Here is a 16,341-nt window from a genome sequence, read left to right as displayed (position 1 = left end):
GCCACCTGTGGGCGGGGCGGCGTTGTGCGAGCTTGGTCGCTTCGGCGGTGGGAGTCATGGCTGCTCGCCGAGCTCTGCACTTCGTATTCAAAGTGGGAAACCGTTCCCAGACGGCGCGTTTCTTTCGGGATGTCCTGGGGATGAAGGTGCAGACCTGGGCCGACAAGGGCTGGCGCGCAAGTCTGGGAAGGGTGCTGAGCTGCGCCTGGCGGGTGTGTCGTGAACCTCAGCCGTGGGGTGTCGGACGTAGGCCGAGAACTCTGCTGTGGCACCGCAGTGTTTTTAGCTAGGGGAGACGTGTGGGCCCCTGGTTGCGGATTGAGTAGTCTCTGAGCGAGTCCGCCCGTGCCAGCGATGTGCACTCGTTCTTTAAGTTCTTTTTTTTTTTTGGTCCGGTTGTGGGGCCTGAACTCTGGGCCTGGGCGCTGTCCCTCAGCTCTTCAGCTCAAGGCTAGCGCTCTACCACTTGAGCCACAGTGCCACTTCTGGCTTTTTTCTTTTTGCTTATGTGGTGCTGGGGAATCGAACCCAGGGCCTCATGCATGCAAGGCAAGCGCTCTACCACTGAGCCACCTTCCCTGCCCTCTTTAAGTTCTTTTACAAATGTTTATCGCGCTTCTGCTCATGGGGAGATTACAGTCTATTGAGAAAGACATGCAAAAACTTATGTAAGGCTCTCTGCTTAATAACCTAGTCTCCTGAGATTCGTAGCTTCTCCGTTAAGATAATCAGCCTATTTAAAGTGCACCTATTGCTGGGAGCTGGTCGCTCACGCCTGTAAATCAGGAGGCTGAGATCTTAGGATCGAGGTTCGGATCCAGCTTGGGCAAATCCAAGAGCCTTATCGCCAACTAACAAAAAGCCAGAAGTGAAGATGTGGCTCAGTGTGGCTCAAGTGGTAGAGCACCAGCTTTGAGTGGAAAAGGCTATGCAAGAGTTTGAGCTCACGACCCTGAGTTCAAACCCCAGTACTGGAACAAAAACAAACAGAAAACCCCAAAACAAACAACGAGAGAAAGTGCATTTATCAAGGGGTGCGCACAAAATCTTGTACTTTGCTTACTACAGTGCAGATCTGAGTAGATGGTCGAAATCCATTCTCCCCAGTACTCTGAGGCCTGTCTCCAACCCTGTGGTTTTTCAGGGGTTATTTAATGGAAGTTATTGGGGAACTCCACATCAATGAGGAAGGCTTTCCAGTAGGAGTTCCGTTTATTGGAGAGATGATATAGAGAGACCGTGCAGGAGATGTGGAGTTCAAAGGGAGTCACATGGGCTCAGCAGTCATTTAAGTAAATATCTGCTATGTTTCAGGTTGCTATTTTGAGCTCTGGCCACAAAGATGCAAATTACGTGTCCTAAGATCTTATGGTCTAGGATCATATAAGAATGGAAATGAGGAGCAGGTTATTAATATTCACTGTCATATTAGGAAACTGAGACTCAGAGATTACTCAGGGATACACACTACCACATATCAGCCAGAACTGCAAATCATACTTCTCTAGTGCTGAGAATGACACTTTTTTCACTACAGCACTGCTTCCTAACCTAACCTAAAGAGATGTCACCATTTGTTTGGTAGCCGGTTGTCAAGCTATTCTGTGTTTATGTATGTATGTATGTATGTATATATGTATGTATTATTTATTATGCTGGTCCTGGTGCTTGTTCCCAGAGCCTGTGTCTAGTGCTCTACTACTTGAGCCACAGCTTCACTTCTGGGTTTTTTGATAGTTGGACATAAGAGATTCACTGGTTTTCTTTCCCCTGGCTGGCTTCAAACTATGATCCTCATATCTCAGCTTCCTGAATATTTAGGATTATAGGTGCACTCAGGCCCTACTACATCTGGGAAAGGTATACATTTCCTTTTATTTTACTTTATTTGTTGGTTGTGGGGCTTGAACGCTGGGCCTGGGCACTGTCCCTCAGCTCTTCAACTCAAGGCAAGTGCTCTACCACTTGAGCCACAGCACCACTTCTGGTTTTCTGGTGGTTTATTGGAGATAAGAGTCTCATGTACTTTTGTGCCTGGGCTGGCTTTGAACCATAATCCTCAGATCTCAGCCTCCCGAGTAGTTAGGATTACAGGCGTGAGCCACCTGCACCCGGCTCCCTTTTAAAAAAAATTTTAATAAAGTTTATAAAAAGACAATATGGATATTTTTGACCTTTGGTTTGTACTAAATGTGGTATTTGCAATGCAGTAAAACTTTGTAATTTGTACTGATTTCCTTATCAGGTTCTTCGGCATGAAGAATTTGAAGAAGGCTGCAAAGCTACTTGTAATGGGTATGATATCTTAAAAATCTCTTTTAGGCTCTGAAAAAATACCCCAGAACAGAAGGAAGTTTGTCAGAATGAGTATAAAGCAGTGGGGGTAAATTAAGGAGGCACTAAGCAACTTTCCACCTTTGAATACCAACCAGGTGATGGATTTTATTCAATTCTTTATCTACTTGTCAGATCCCATGAGTTAGGAGCTTAGTCCCATAAGAGTGTCCTCATTACAGATGCCAATCACAAATCTAGGCCTCTCGTATTTCTGACTGAATGGCTATAAATCTGGGGTTCTCACAGCTCCTTCCTTATGTTATTTGCTAGAACAGCTCACAGAACTCGGGGGAACACTATTTACACTTCCTGGCTTACTGTGACAGATACAAGTCAGGAAGGGCAAAAGAGAACAGATGCATGGAGCAAGGTATGGGAGAGAGAAGCCACAGAGCTTTCATACTATTCCTGAGTATGCCACCTTCCTAGTACCTCCATGTGTTTGACAGCTCAGAGGTTCATGAAATCTCAATGTTTAGTAGCTTTTACATAAATTAATAGAGCTTAATCTTCAGCACTTTACTTTCCCAAAGGTGTTTGGGGCTAGATGTTCTAGGCTTCTAGCCACTTGGCCTTTCTGGTAACCACCCCCCATCCTAAGGCTATCAGAGGGCCTCACCCTCTGTCAGTTCTTTATAAACTCTGGGAAGGGATCACTATGAACTACAAAAGATAACCATATTAGAAAAGATTTTAGGAGCTCTAGGAAAAGAATAAGCAAAGAACAAATGGTGTGTGTGTGTGTGTGTGTGTGTGTGTGTGTGTTTATATATATATATATATATTTTTTTTTTTTTTGGTTGGTCATGGGGCTTGAACTCTGGGCCTGGACGCTGTCCTTCAGCTCTTCAGCTCTAGGCGAGCGCTCTACCGCTTGAGCCACAGCGCCACTTCCGGTTTTCTGGTGGTTTATTGGAGATAGGAATCTCACGGTCTTTCCTGTCCCGGCTGGCTTTGAACCTCGATCCTCAGATCTCAGCCTCCTGAGTAGCTAGGATTATAGGCATGAGCTACTGGCACCCTGAGCTGAAGAGCTGAGGGACAGCATCTAGGCCCAGAGTTCAAGCCCCACAACCAACAAAAAAATAAATAAAAAATAATAATTTTCAAGGCTTAGGATTCATAACAAGTAGAAAATTCCAAAGCCTGTTGAGATTTGTATTTTTACCAATTGATATAAGAAGAAATAAAGTCAGATTGGAAAATTGCCTTTAGGATTCCTTTCCCTGCTTTAAAGAAAAGGTAAACAAATCTTTCCCTCAAATAAACAGATATGAAATAGATGAGGTAAGGCTTATAGTTGGGCCCATGAACACTATTTTGAGTGTACCATCTGAGGTCATCTCATCCTATGAGAATCTATAGAACAGCAGTGGCTGCCCACCTCTGTCCGTAGTTTTCTGAGAAAAGCCTGAAGCAGATTTTTTCCTGTGATTACTGCATTCATATATTTTCCTTTATCTAGGCCTTATGATGGGAAGTGGAGTAAAACAATGGTAGGATTTGGGCCTGAGGACGATCATTTTGTTGCAGAACTAACATACAATTATGGCATTGGCAACTACAAACTTGGCAATGACTTCATGGTAAATATCACTCTCCCAGCAAATTTTTGTTTGGCAGATGGCTTATTGTAATTTGGAATAGGGTGTCAGTGAAAGAGATGACACTAGAGCAAAAATTCAAGGCAAGTAAGGAAATTAGCCATGTGTGTGTTGGAGGAGAGAGAATGTGCAAGGAAGAGCCTTGAAGCCAGTGTGGCTAGAATAGAGAAGCGTAGCGATGCGTCAGAAGTGGCAGGGAGCTAAGTGTGTTGACATATGCCTATAATTCCAGCACTGGCTCGAAGATCTTGAGTTGGAGGCCAACCTGGTCTATCTAGAACTTGTCTAAAAAAATGGCCATTATAAACAATCCAAGTAAAATAAAGAGCTATCAAGGATTTTGAGCAGAGGCTAAACAAGATTGACAGCTGTCTTGAGAACAGGCTTTAGGTTGCATTTTGACATTTACTGTGGCTGCAGAGTGGGTTAGAGATTGGTAGGACTGGAATAGAAAGGGCTGTAATAATCCAGGTTCGAAATGAAGCTGCCTTATTCATTATTTATTATAAGGTATTTTGATTAAATTTAGAGTGCTTCCTAATTGGCTTAAATTTTTTTAAATATAAAGATTGGTCTGGGGATGTAGCTCTTGGCTAGCACACACAGCTCTGCGTTTAATCCCTAGCAACACACACACACAGAGCAAAACTAAAAACATCACTTTAAATAGTAGCTGACAGTTGGCAGATCAAGGTAAGATGAAAACTTGCTACATATTGAAAATTTGTAGAAAATTTGGTGTCAAATGGATTGAACTTCACTGATATTTGAACTTCTGTCCTGTCATCCCTAAAGGTCTTTATCTTTGTGAGATGAAACTTCCAAAACCTACTTGAAAAATTAAGAGAGATTGAATGTCAATTAAATCTTAAGTGATTTAGCCTGAAGGTAGTGGGATTTTTGTGTAAAAGATCTCTTGTGATTATGTGTGTGTTTTATTGTCTGTTACAGGGAATCACAATTGCTTCTAGCCAGGCTGTCAACAATGCCAGGAAACTGGAGTGGCCCCTCAGTGAAGTTGAAGAAGGAGTTTTTGAAACTAAGGCCCCAGGAGGATATAAGTTCTATTTGCAGAATCAAAGTCTCCCTCAGTCAGGTAATTACACCAGGACTGGTAAAAACTTATATAAAGGCATCTTTGATAGAAGGAGAGAAGGAACTAGAGTTGTTTATTATACACTTTTCTATATTGACAGGGCATGTCCTTCACAAACTACTGCTTTTACCTGTTGTCTGAGAAATTTTACTCTCATATTAATGTATGTTAATGTGTAACTATAGGGAATGTAGACTGGTTGTGCCCTAGAGATAATGTGTCTGTTTAGGATTCTTTCAGCTCTAAGTAATAGAAAAGCTAACTCAATCTAGAACCAGATTTTTAGCTATCCCAGCAGGTATTTACAGATAGGAAAGATTCAGGGTCCATTGATTCAGCAGCTCAGCCACGGTATCAAGAACCCAATTTTTCTCTCTTGGTTTTCTCTGTACTTAGTATATGTCTTTTAAACCTGGTCCTGTCATGAATGTAGGATGGCTAGCAGTAAAAGTTGGGGCTACATCCTCCCAAATTCTCTTAAGGTATGAGACAGAGAACTTATTTCTTACTTGCTTGTTTATGTATGTGTATGAGTGGACCTGCGCGTTGGTGTGCATGCATGCATGCATGCCGGTCCTGGGGCTTAAATTCAGGGCTTAGACACTGTCCCTAAGCTTTTTTGCTCAAGGATAGTGCTCTACCACTTGAGCCACAGCTCCACTTCCAGGTTTTTTGGTATTTAATTGGACATGAGAGTCTCACAGACTTTCCTATCTGGGCTAGCTTAGAACTGTGATACTTAGATCTCAGCCTCTGAGTAGCTAGGATTATATGTGTGAGCTAACAGCATTTACTGCTCTTTTAAAAGAACAGAGAAAACTTTTTATGAATTCTTCTATCTGACTTTCCAAACTGATCATTGACAAGAGAACTAGGTTTATCCCTGACCAGCTAGCCATATCCATTGAGCTGGGATCAGTTTCCTAAACTCCAGTGCTGGTCCCCAATGATAGCGGATGCTAGCAAAGTCAGTGCATCACAATGACTGCTTCCCAGAGCAGGAGGGAAACCTGGAAAGGTATGTTTTTATTCACTGAGGAGATGATCTTATCTTGGGTAATCCAACAGCCTCTGTAATAAAACGTATGAATGAATGAATGAAGAAAAGAAGTAAAATGCTGGTGAAGAGGAAGGGCAACTCTGACTGCTATTTCACTGGAGTATATGCCTGTAAGACCTGAGATGAGAACCCTAAAAGTCAAATTCTTCCCTCCATTGTTCTGCTTCAGGTCTCAAATGCTGAGTCTGCTAACAGTGTTTAATGCTACTTGATTTTCATCTGGTACTCAGCAAGAAAAAAAAAAAAATCACAAAAAATCCATTCTAATGTGGGTGGTTAGACTTGCTGAGAGAGAATATTTCTATGCTTCACTAGTGACTCCAGGGATTTTTATGGTTATTGTTATTGATAGGCAATTATTTATATACTGATTTTAAACCTTACTTGATTCAAACCAACTCCACTGGACAATTTTGATACTTCAGTATAAAGCAAGTATCCCTATTCCAAAAATTCCAAATGCTCCCAAACCTAAAATATCACGCCTTCAGTACCGTGTCACTTGCCAAAATGTTTCAGATTTTGGAATTTTTGGATAATTGATAGCCAGTGGAGAGTTCTGTATAGATTTTCAGGGGACCTTTGGTCCCCTGAATTTCAGATAAGGTATACTCAGCCTGGACTTGACTAATGGAGAGCTTCAAAATGTTTTTGTCCTCTGGAATGGCAACACTTTGGAGGACTAAGTTCCTGTATCCAATACAGCAAGTTCTGTGGTCTTTCTGGCATTTGTCAATCACTCCCTCCTGTGTACTTTAGCTTGTTCTCATTTGTGTCCCCAAACCCCTGAAGGTTCTGTGTCAACTGAAATTTACTGATTTTGAAATCAGTGGAGAAAACAAAAATTGAACCTGCAGGAGGAGACACTGAAGAGAACTCCATGGCCTTGTTATGGCATTGCCCTTCTTTACAATATGTTCACTGTACAATATAAAATGTTTTCCCTAATGTTAGGTCATAAGCTTGCAAATCAAAGAATACACAGTGGCCTAGAGATTAGAGTCCACTGGGATTTTTTTTTCTTTTTTTTTTTTCTTTTGTCCGTTGTGGGGCTTGAACTCTGGGCCTGAGTGCTGTCCCTTCAGCTCTTCAGCTCAAAGTGAGCACTCTACCACTTGAGCTACAGCGCCACTTCCAGTTTTCTGGTGGTTTATTGAAGATAAAAGTCTCACCGACTTTCCTGCCCGGGTTGGCTTTGAACCAAGATCCTCAGATCTCAGCCTCCTGAGTAGCTAGGATTACAGGCGTGAGCCACTGGCACCCAGCGATCCTCTGTGATATTTAGAAGTTCCTCTTCTCTCTAAGCCAGAAATGTAAGACATTCCCCAGGGGATGGGATGGTAGGCAAAATCCATGCTTCCTCCTGTTAATTTTATTTATTTGTAGCACTAGGGTTTGAACTCAGGGCTTTGTACTTGTTAGGCAGGCCCTTTACCACTTGAGCAGCCACATCTCCAGCGCTTTTTGCACTGGTTATGTTTGGAAGAGGGTCTCATTTTCCCATTTTCAACCTGGACTATAGACCTCCATTTGTGTTTCCCCTCATAGCTGGAATGATAGGTACAAATGTACAGTTGTGCCCAGCCATTGGTTGAGATGGAATCCCATGAAGATTTTTTCCTTCTTTTTTTTTTTCTTTTGTTGTTGTGAGGCTTTTTTTCTTTTTCTGCCCTTGAACTTTAATTCTGCAGATTTACACCTCCCAAGTAGCTAGAATTATAAGCTTGAGCCACAGCCGGGTGCCAGTGGCTCACACCTGTAATCCTAGCTACTCAGGAAGCTGAGATCTGAGAATCGTGGTTCAAAGCCAGCCCTGGCAGGAAAGTCCGTGAGACTCTTATCTCCAATAAACCACTAGAAAACCGGAAGTGGCAGAGCGCTCGCCTTGAGCTGAAGAGTGCAGGGACAGCGCCTAAGCCTAGAGTTCAAGCCCCATGACCGACCAAAAAAAATAAAATAAGCTTGAGCTACTATACCTGGCCTAGCTAGGTATTCTATATTTTGAGGAATTTTTTTTTTTTTTTTGAGCTGGGTATTGAACCCTTAGCCTCAAGCATGCCAAGTATGCTTATGACTGAACTCCATCCCAGTACTAGTGCTAAATGTTAGGGTGTAACAGTTTTTCTTTTTATAAATAATATTTTTCTTGCACAAACACACACACACAAATACTACCCACATGCTCAGAAATAACTACTGTGAAATTTTCAGAGTATATCTTTTTAATCTTTTATCAGACTATGTAATGATCTATCTCTCTCTAAGCCATTACAGGAATCCCATTGCTGTGGGAAATTAAACAATTCTGTATTGTTGGATGTTTATGTTGTTCCTAGTGTTTCATTGTTCTGGGCAACACTGTGGGAATGTCTTCCTGCTGAAAACTCTCCACACATTCACTTTTATTTTTTTGAATTGCTAAAAAAAGGACTTGCTATTTCAGAAATGTACATTTTTAAAGCTTTTGATGCATTCTTTCAACAATGTCCATCAAAAGCTACTGATACATTCTATCACATCCTTGCCCAGAAGTAAACTAGTTTACACCCTACCCGTATACATGATTAATTTCCCTACACAAAATAAAACTGGGAACATAACTTAAAACTATGTGTTGAGAAAAAAATACTGATAATGAAAAGATAATTTTGTGTCCAATAAAATTATTTGTCAGACTGAATAGTTATTCCTATGTTCATGGACCATTCCAGTTTCTCTTTTTTTTTTTTTTATAATATTTGCTGTTTTATTTTATTTATTTATTTTGTTGGTCTTGGGGCCTGAACTCTGGGCCTGGGCACTGTCCCTCAGCTCTTCAGCTCAAGGCTAGCACTCTACCACTTGAGCCACAGTGCCACTTCTGGCTTTTTCTGCTTATGTGGTGCTGAGGAATCGAACCCAGGGCCTCATGCATGCAAGGCAAGCATTCTACCACTGAGCCACCTTCTCAGCCTCTCTTTTTTTTTTTTTTTTTTTTTTTGTGGATTAACACTTTGTGTCTTTTACCAATTTTCTGGGATTTTCATCTTTTTCCTATGAGAACTTAACATGATTTACATATTGTTTGTCCTATACGTTATGAAACTCTCCCCCTACTTTGTTTACTCTTTACTTTTCATCATAATTTTATTTATTATTTTTTGCAGTGCTGGAAATGAAAGCCAAGTCCTTGCACATGGCTAGGCAAGTGCTCTAAATGCCCAGCTCTGGAATTCTTTTTTTGGACTATTCATGAATTTTCTATTTTGTATAATTAACCCAACAGGGTTTTGTTCTTGATGGTTTTTTAAGCTTTGAAGTCAGATTTAAAGAAAAATCTACCAAGTGCCAGTGGTTTACACCTGTAATCCTAGCTACTCAAAAGATTGAGATCTGAGGATCATGGTTTGAAGCCTAAACCCAAGCAGAGAGGTTTGTGAGACTTATCTCCAATTAATCACCAAAAAGCCAGAAGTGGAAGTATGGTTCAAGTTGTGGAGCACTAGCTTTGAGCAGAAAAAGCTAAGAGACAACACCTAGCCCTAAGTTCAAGCCTCAGTACTAGCACCAAAAAAATAAAGAAAAAAAATGTTTCTTCAACACAAACTTGTATAAATCATCATCTGATTACCTGTATTTAGTATTTTCTCATTTCATTTTAAAATTTAATCCTTTAACCCATCAGGAATACATTTTTTAATTTAATTCATATATGTGCCTTTTTTTCACCAAGTGATTGTCTTACTGCCATTTATTGAATGTATTCTTTTTTTCTTTTTTTTTTTTTGTCTGTCATGGGGCTTGCACTCAGAGCTTCTGTGCTGTTCCTGAGCTCTTTTGCTCAAGGCTAGCATTCTACCACTTTGAGCCACAGATCCATTTCTGTTTTTCTGGCAGTTAATTGGAAATAAGAGTCTCATGGACTTTTCCTGCCTGAATTGGCTTTGAACCATGATCCAGATCTCAGCTTCCTCAATAGCTAGGATTATAGGTATGAGCCACCAGCACCTGGCTATTTTGTTTGTTTTTGTGCTGGTCCTGGAGCTTGCACTCAGGGCCTGGGCAATGTCCCTGAACTTTTATGCCCAAAGCTACTGCTCTACCACTTGAACCACAGCTCCATTTCTAGCTTTTTGGTAGTAATTGGAGATAAAATCTTATGGATTTCCTGCCCAGGAAAGCCTTGAGCTGTTATCTTCAGAGTCAGGCTCCTGAGGAGCTAGGTTTACACATGTGAGCCACCTGTACCCAGCTGAATGTATTCTGGAAATCAAACCTAAGACATTGTGCATTCTGGGCATACAATCCAGCACCAAGTTACATCCTAGCCCTATAAACTAAGTTCTTGTAGTTGTTTTAAACTGTTTTTGGCCTTTTTAAAACTTATTCCACTGAACTAACAAATTTCTGCTGTTTTATTATTCTATAGACCCAGTATTAAAAGTAACTCTAGCAGTGTCTGACCTTCAGAAGTCCTTGAACTATTGGTCTAATCTACTGGGAATGAAAATTTATGAACAAGATGAGGAGAAGCAAAGGGCTTTGCTAGGTTATGCTGATAATCAGGTGGGTAATCTTGAATAAAAATAACATCTCTCATTTTCAGTTTAGCTTATAGATAAAGTTAACATGAAGGTTGTTCCCAAAACTTCCTTACAGTGATTCAGTATTTAAGCAAATAAACAAAAAGAAGAAAATAAAACATTGTAATAACATTAATCTCTAAGGTAGAGTCTTAGAAACTACCTTTGTTTCTATATGGGTATATAATCTTTTAGAAGGGGAATGGGCTAGGGTATGGCTAAGTGCTAGCAAGCTTGAGAACCTGGGCTTAATCTTCAGCACTGAAAGAGAAAGGAGGGAAAGAAAGGAAGGGGCAGAGAGGGGAGGGCAAATGGTAGAGCATATGTACCTAGCAAGCATAAAACTCTAGAAAGTGGAATTGCTTAGTTAGAAGAGATACACACAAGATTTATACATCATCTATTTTCATACATATTTTTTAATAACTAGCATTTGAACCTGAATTAGTCCTTGTACTTTTTTCCAGAAATTCTATTCTTTGCAATGTTGTAGATTATACTCATCATACTTATGCATTAGTTTATACTTAGATTCATTTTGGTAGTGGCTTAGGTATCAAGTTTAGCTATTGTATGAGTTAATCAGTTATTGATTATAATAGCAAAAGATAAAAACCTCTTTGTCTAGATTAGAGGAATATTTCAATTTTTTATTTACTCACAGGATGGATTACTCTTCAGCTATCAAAAATACTGAGGCAAGTCTTTACTTGTGTGGTAGCATTAAGAGGAGAAGAACAGGGATGGAATTACGTGTAATGGTGCTGATATCTGAATTTGTGTGAAAGAAATGCATGCACTGTGTCTAGCAAGATACACAGAAATAATGGTTGCCTCTGTGATGAGAGTAAGAGAGAGACTTAATTGTTACTGTATTCTTTTAGTGTTTTTGTTTTTGTCAGTTATGGGGCTTGAACTCAGGGCCTGGGTACTGTCCTTGAGCTTTTTCAATCAGGGTCTTTGCATCTCAGAACCACTTCTGGTTTTCTAGTGGTTAATTGGAGACAAAACTCTCATGGACATTCCTGCCTGGGCTGGCTTCAAACCATGATTCTTAGATCTCGGCCTCCTGAGTAGCTAATATTACATGTGTAAGCCACTGGTACCCTGTTCTAGTCTTAGTTCAGATTTTTTTTGTGCTAGTTCTTAAGTTTGAACTCAGGGCCTCACACTTTGGGTTTTTTTTATTCTTAATGGTACTCTACCAATTGAGCCACATCTCCAACCCAGCTTTTTTTTCCCCCTGGTCAATTGAAGATAGTCTTTTGGACATTTCTACTTGGCCTGGTTTTTGAATTCCATCCTTAGATCTCAGCCTCCTGAGTAGGTAGGTTATAGGCATGAGCCACTAGCCCTTGGTTGGAGGGGTATTTTTTTTGGTTTGGGTTTTGGTTTTATGCCAGTCTTGGGGTTTGAACGCAGTACCTGGCATTGTCCCTGAACTTTTTTGCTCAAGGCTAATAATGTTCTACTACTTGAGCCACAGCTTCACTTCTGGCTTTTGAGTGGATAATTAGAGCTAAGAGTCTCATGTACTTTGCTGCCACCCCAGTTGGCTCAAACCAAGATCCTTAGATCTCAACCTCCTGAGCAGCTAGGATTATAGGCATGAGCCACCAGTACAGACTTTGAGAGGTTTTGGTATTTTATTGGCTTTTCTTTTTTATTATATGCATAAACTACTTGTCTGAAGGCCCAAGCCCACTCTCCTTTTTCTTTTCAGTGTAAGCTGGAGCTTCAGGGCATCAAGGGTGCAGTGGATCACGCAGCAGCCTTTGGAAGAATTGCCTTTTCCTGTCCCCAGAAAGAGGTACTGTTAGTTAACCTGATCAAATGTGAAGGCTCTCTCACTTGTTGGCTGAGAACCTTGCCCTTTATTCCTTAGGTTCATTCTGATTGTGCCTTTGGTATCAGGTTTAACGATTGTTTCGAGAACATTGAGATAATAAATCAAACAAGTGGTAACTTGGTTCTTTCTGACCAGATAGTCTTAGGCTAATGAGGACTATGCCATAAAACTCATCCATGGCCCTTGCTCACCTTGCCTTCTTGCTTTCCTCAAGTTGCCAGATTTAGAGGACTTGATGAAAAGGGAGAAGCAGAAGATCCTGACTCCTTTGGTGAGTCTGGACACCCCAGGCAAGGCAACTGTACAAGTAGTCATTCTGGCTGACCCTGTGAGTATTACTTAACAAGGGAACAGGCTGTTCAGGGCTTTCTTCAGAGATGTTTTTTGCCAAATTACTTTTCTCTTTATTGATAAAGGATGGACATGAAATTTGCTTTGTTGGTGATGAAGCTTTTCGAGAACTTTCTAAGATGGATCCAGAAGGGAGCAAATTACTGGATGATGTGAGTCTCCTTTCCCTACTTCTGTCATTAATGGCCAAATGGGGGTGGCATGTGTGGTTTATAAAGCCTAGAACATTGTGGGCATAACAGAGGCTCAGTTAATGTTAATCAATGTAGGAAACATAGAAAATAGAGCCCTTTGAAGCTTTATCATCGGAAAGTAGAATCTCAAGAACTTCTCAGTTGGCAAATTTGCTTGACTCTTTCCTTCACACTTTCATGTCACTGACAAGCCTCTCCTTCGAGTAACTCTCCTATAGTGTTAGAAGTCCCTCCTTGAGTCTTTATGACACCTTCTCCCAGAAGCAGCTGCTATTCTGGCACCATAGGTCAGTTTTGTTTTTGGATTTCACACAAATGGACTCATTCATTAAGTATTTTTTGTGCCTGGCTTGTTTCCCCGAACAAAAACATTTTTGAGAATCCTCCATGTAATTGTATAGATTGTATTTATTTTTTCCTTGCTGAGTGTTACTCTTTTTTATGGGATTAAAAACTTGCTTATTGTTGTGATGACGACCATTTGGGTTGTTTCCAGATGTTTATCTATTCTAAGGAAGACTGCTCTGAATATTTTTGTTTAAATCTTCTTGTAGTACATGTTTTATGTCTCTTGGGTAAATACCCACTAGAATTTGTTTTTACTCTATATGAAAGTGCCAAACAGCTGTCGAAAGTAATTACACCGTAATAGTCCCTAACTGCAGTTTCTCTTTCTGTGGTTCAGTTATCTACAGTCAACTCCATCCCAAGATACTTAAATTGAAATTCTGGAAATTAATTATTCATATGCATTTTAAGTTCTGAGCAGCATGATGAGATTCCTGCTTTCCTCCTCTGCCCCACCTGGGACATGAGTCATTTTTTTTTTTTTGTCCAAGGTACACATACTCTATGCTCCTTCTCCATTAGTCAGTTTATGGCATCTTATTAGGTTAATTGTCCTGATATGTCAGTGCTTGATTTCAAGTGACCCTTATTCTAACTTAATAATAGTCCCCAAACATAAAAGTAGTTGTACTGGTGATTTGAATATGCTAAAGAGAAGCTGTATAGTGCTTGTTTTATACCTAAAAGAAAGTTTTTGAAAGTTCTTGACCTAATAAGGAAATTTTAAAGTGTTACATAAAGATGTTGCTCAGGTCAAAGACAAGAACAAACCTATCTGAAATTCTGATGACATAAAAGGAATTTGTGCTAGTTTGGCTGTTGCATACGATAAGTACTGAGACAAAAGCAGCAGTTCAGGGTAGCTCAGTGGAACATTGTTGGCCTAGCAAGCGTAAGGTCCGGATTCTATCTCAGCTCTACAAAAAAGTTAAGAATGAGAAAGCATTAAGTTACAGATACTATTTAGGTATCCTGTAGGGGTTGTTTGAGCATGTTTCATAAGAATACAGGCAAATACCTTAAGTGTATGAGAGTTTCACTTGTTGTACATGTTTTTTAAAGAGTTTCTTAGCTGTCACACTGGTGGCTCATACCTGTAATCCCAGCTACTCAGGAGGCTGAGATCTGAAGGTTGCAGTTCGAAGCCAGCCCAGGAAGGAAAGTCTGTGAGACTCTTATCTCCAGTTAACCACTAGAAAGTCAGAAGTGAAGCTGTGTCTCAAGTGGTAGAGCACTAGCCTTGAGCAAAAAAGCTCAAGCCCTGAGTTCAAGACCCAGGACTGGCACACATATACAAAAAGATTCTTGTTCTACCAAAGACCCACAGCCTGGCACACATGGTTCCTGCTCTCTTAGCAGCAGCCACCCACACTTCCCAGCTGCATACTTTGCAAAGTCTTTACTATGCATATAAAGGATCACCAAGCAATGACTCAGTACTCATAGCATCTCCTGTCATGTTGAACAAGGTGCTCTACACTGAATGATGTTATTTTTTTTCACTGTGGACAGTGAAGTGAGTTGCAAAGCATATTGTATCCATTTTTCCTCAGACTTGGAACAAATGCATACCCCTTTTGTGTTTCTACAGGCAATGGCAGCAGATAAAAGTGATGAGTGGTTTGCTACCAGAAAGAAACCAAAAGCTTCAGCTTAATGGAATACCTCATATAGAGCAATGATTCTTGTTCAGCATCTGTGAGAGCTGATGTGCCCATTTACAATAAATGCTCTTACCACTCTGCTATGTCCTGTGTAAGCAAGGAGACCTGGATGGGGAAGACATGTATTTCAACCTTTGAAAAACCTCTGGTATACTTTAGAAATGAAATCGAATTATCATCACTCTAGATAAAGGAGAATTTTTGTTGTAAGCTTCACTGTTTCTGGAATGGCACATCTATGTGCAACTGTATTAGATTTGTCCATAATGGGCAGCTCTGAGGCATATTAACCTTAGTTGGATATGGGAGAAATTTTGATGAGCTGTGAATCACATAGATTTGATCAGAGCAACTGTTTAAATAAATCCAAATCTATTGCCTATAATGGTTATATTCCAAGCACTTGATGATAATATGGTGTTCTAATATCTTATTTTAACAGGTCTTGACATTTAAGAAAATAGAGTATTCCAGAATAGTTTTGAGCTGGAGATCCTCCTGCCTCAGCCTATGGAGTGCTGGGATTACATTTCAATACTACTAGGCTTCATGTTAAAAGAAATTTTATTCCCTGGACAAAAATATTTGGATACTCCCATCCCATCTTAACTTGCTTTCATATTCTGAGTAGCCAGAAAAAAAAACAAACAGGAAGTAGAGACCTGTCTGATTCTGTGCTAATTTCTTTATATAATTTTTTAAATCCTTGGGGAAAAGAATATGGATTAAATGACTTCTTCAGGTTGAAAAGAAACCTATATGTTTTCTATATGAGTTACACAAAAAGTTTATTCTCATCACTAGAAAAAATTATATCATGAATATTATTAATTTGTGTGTATGTGTGCTTGTACTGGAAGTTGAACTCAGGGCCTCATGCTCAAGCTTAGCTTCTTTGCTCATTGCTAGCACTCTGCTACTTGAGGCCATATATCCAGTCTTGGATTTTGCTGATTAATTGGAGATAAGATTCTATAGATCTGTCTGCTCAGGCTTTCTGCTTAGACTATCTTCTAACCTCAGTCCTCAAATCACAGGCTCCCAAATGGGTAAGATTATAGATTTGAGCCACTGTAGCCCAACTAAATTTTTTTTTTATACTCTATGCTACTGAAACCAAGCTGTTATATTAGTCTTTAAAGCTCATTATTTAAAGAGTGGCCAGCTGGGCTCTGGTGGCTCACCAGAGCCACCTATAGCTACTCAGGAGGCTGAGATCTGTAGATCTTAGTTCAAAGCCAACCCAGGCAGAAAAGTCCCCATGAGACTCCAATTA

The 16,341-nt window shown here is 40.2% G+C and overlaps 1 protein-coding gene across 1 annotated transcript; it reads left to right on the top strand.

Annotated features, from left to right (window-relative positions):
* Positions 1-15: 15 nt before the first annotated feature.
* On the top strand, positions 16-15,278 carry Glod4 (glyoxalase domain containing 4). Its single transcript, XM_042693743.1, has 9 exons — positions 16-146; positions 2,246-2,295; positions 3,803-3,923; positions 4,893-5,037; positions 10,506-10,642; positions 12,383-12,469; positions 12,723-12,836; positions 12,925-13,011; positions 14,993-15,278. The coding sequence occupies exons 1-9, from the start codon at positions 57-59 to the stop codon at positions 15,056-15,058; spliced, it is 897 nt and encodes a 298-aa protein (XP_042549677.1). The 5' UTR covers positions 16-56; the 3' UTR covers positions 15,059-15,278.
* The last annotated feature ends 1,063 nt before the right edge of the window (positions 15,279-16,341 follow it).

This window comes from Dipodomys spectabilis, unplaced genomic scaffold (assembly GCF_019054845.1).
Source record: "Dipodomys spectabilis isolate Male_0828 unplaced genomic scaffold, ASM1905484v1 ptg000004l, whole genome shotgun sequence".
In the NCBI taxonomy this organism is placed as follows: domain Eukaryota; kingdom Metazoa; phylum Chordata; class Mammalia; order Rodentia; family Heteromyidae; genus Dipodomys; species Dipodomys spectabilis.
Note: the sequence above shows the minus strand (reverse complement) of the source record. Positions and strands in the feature narration are given on the sequence as shown.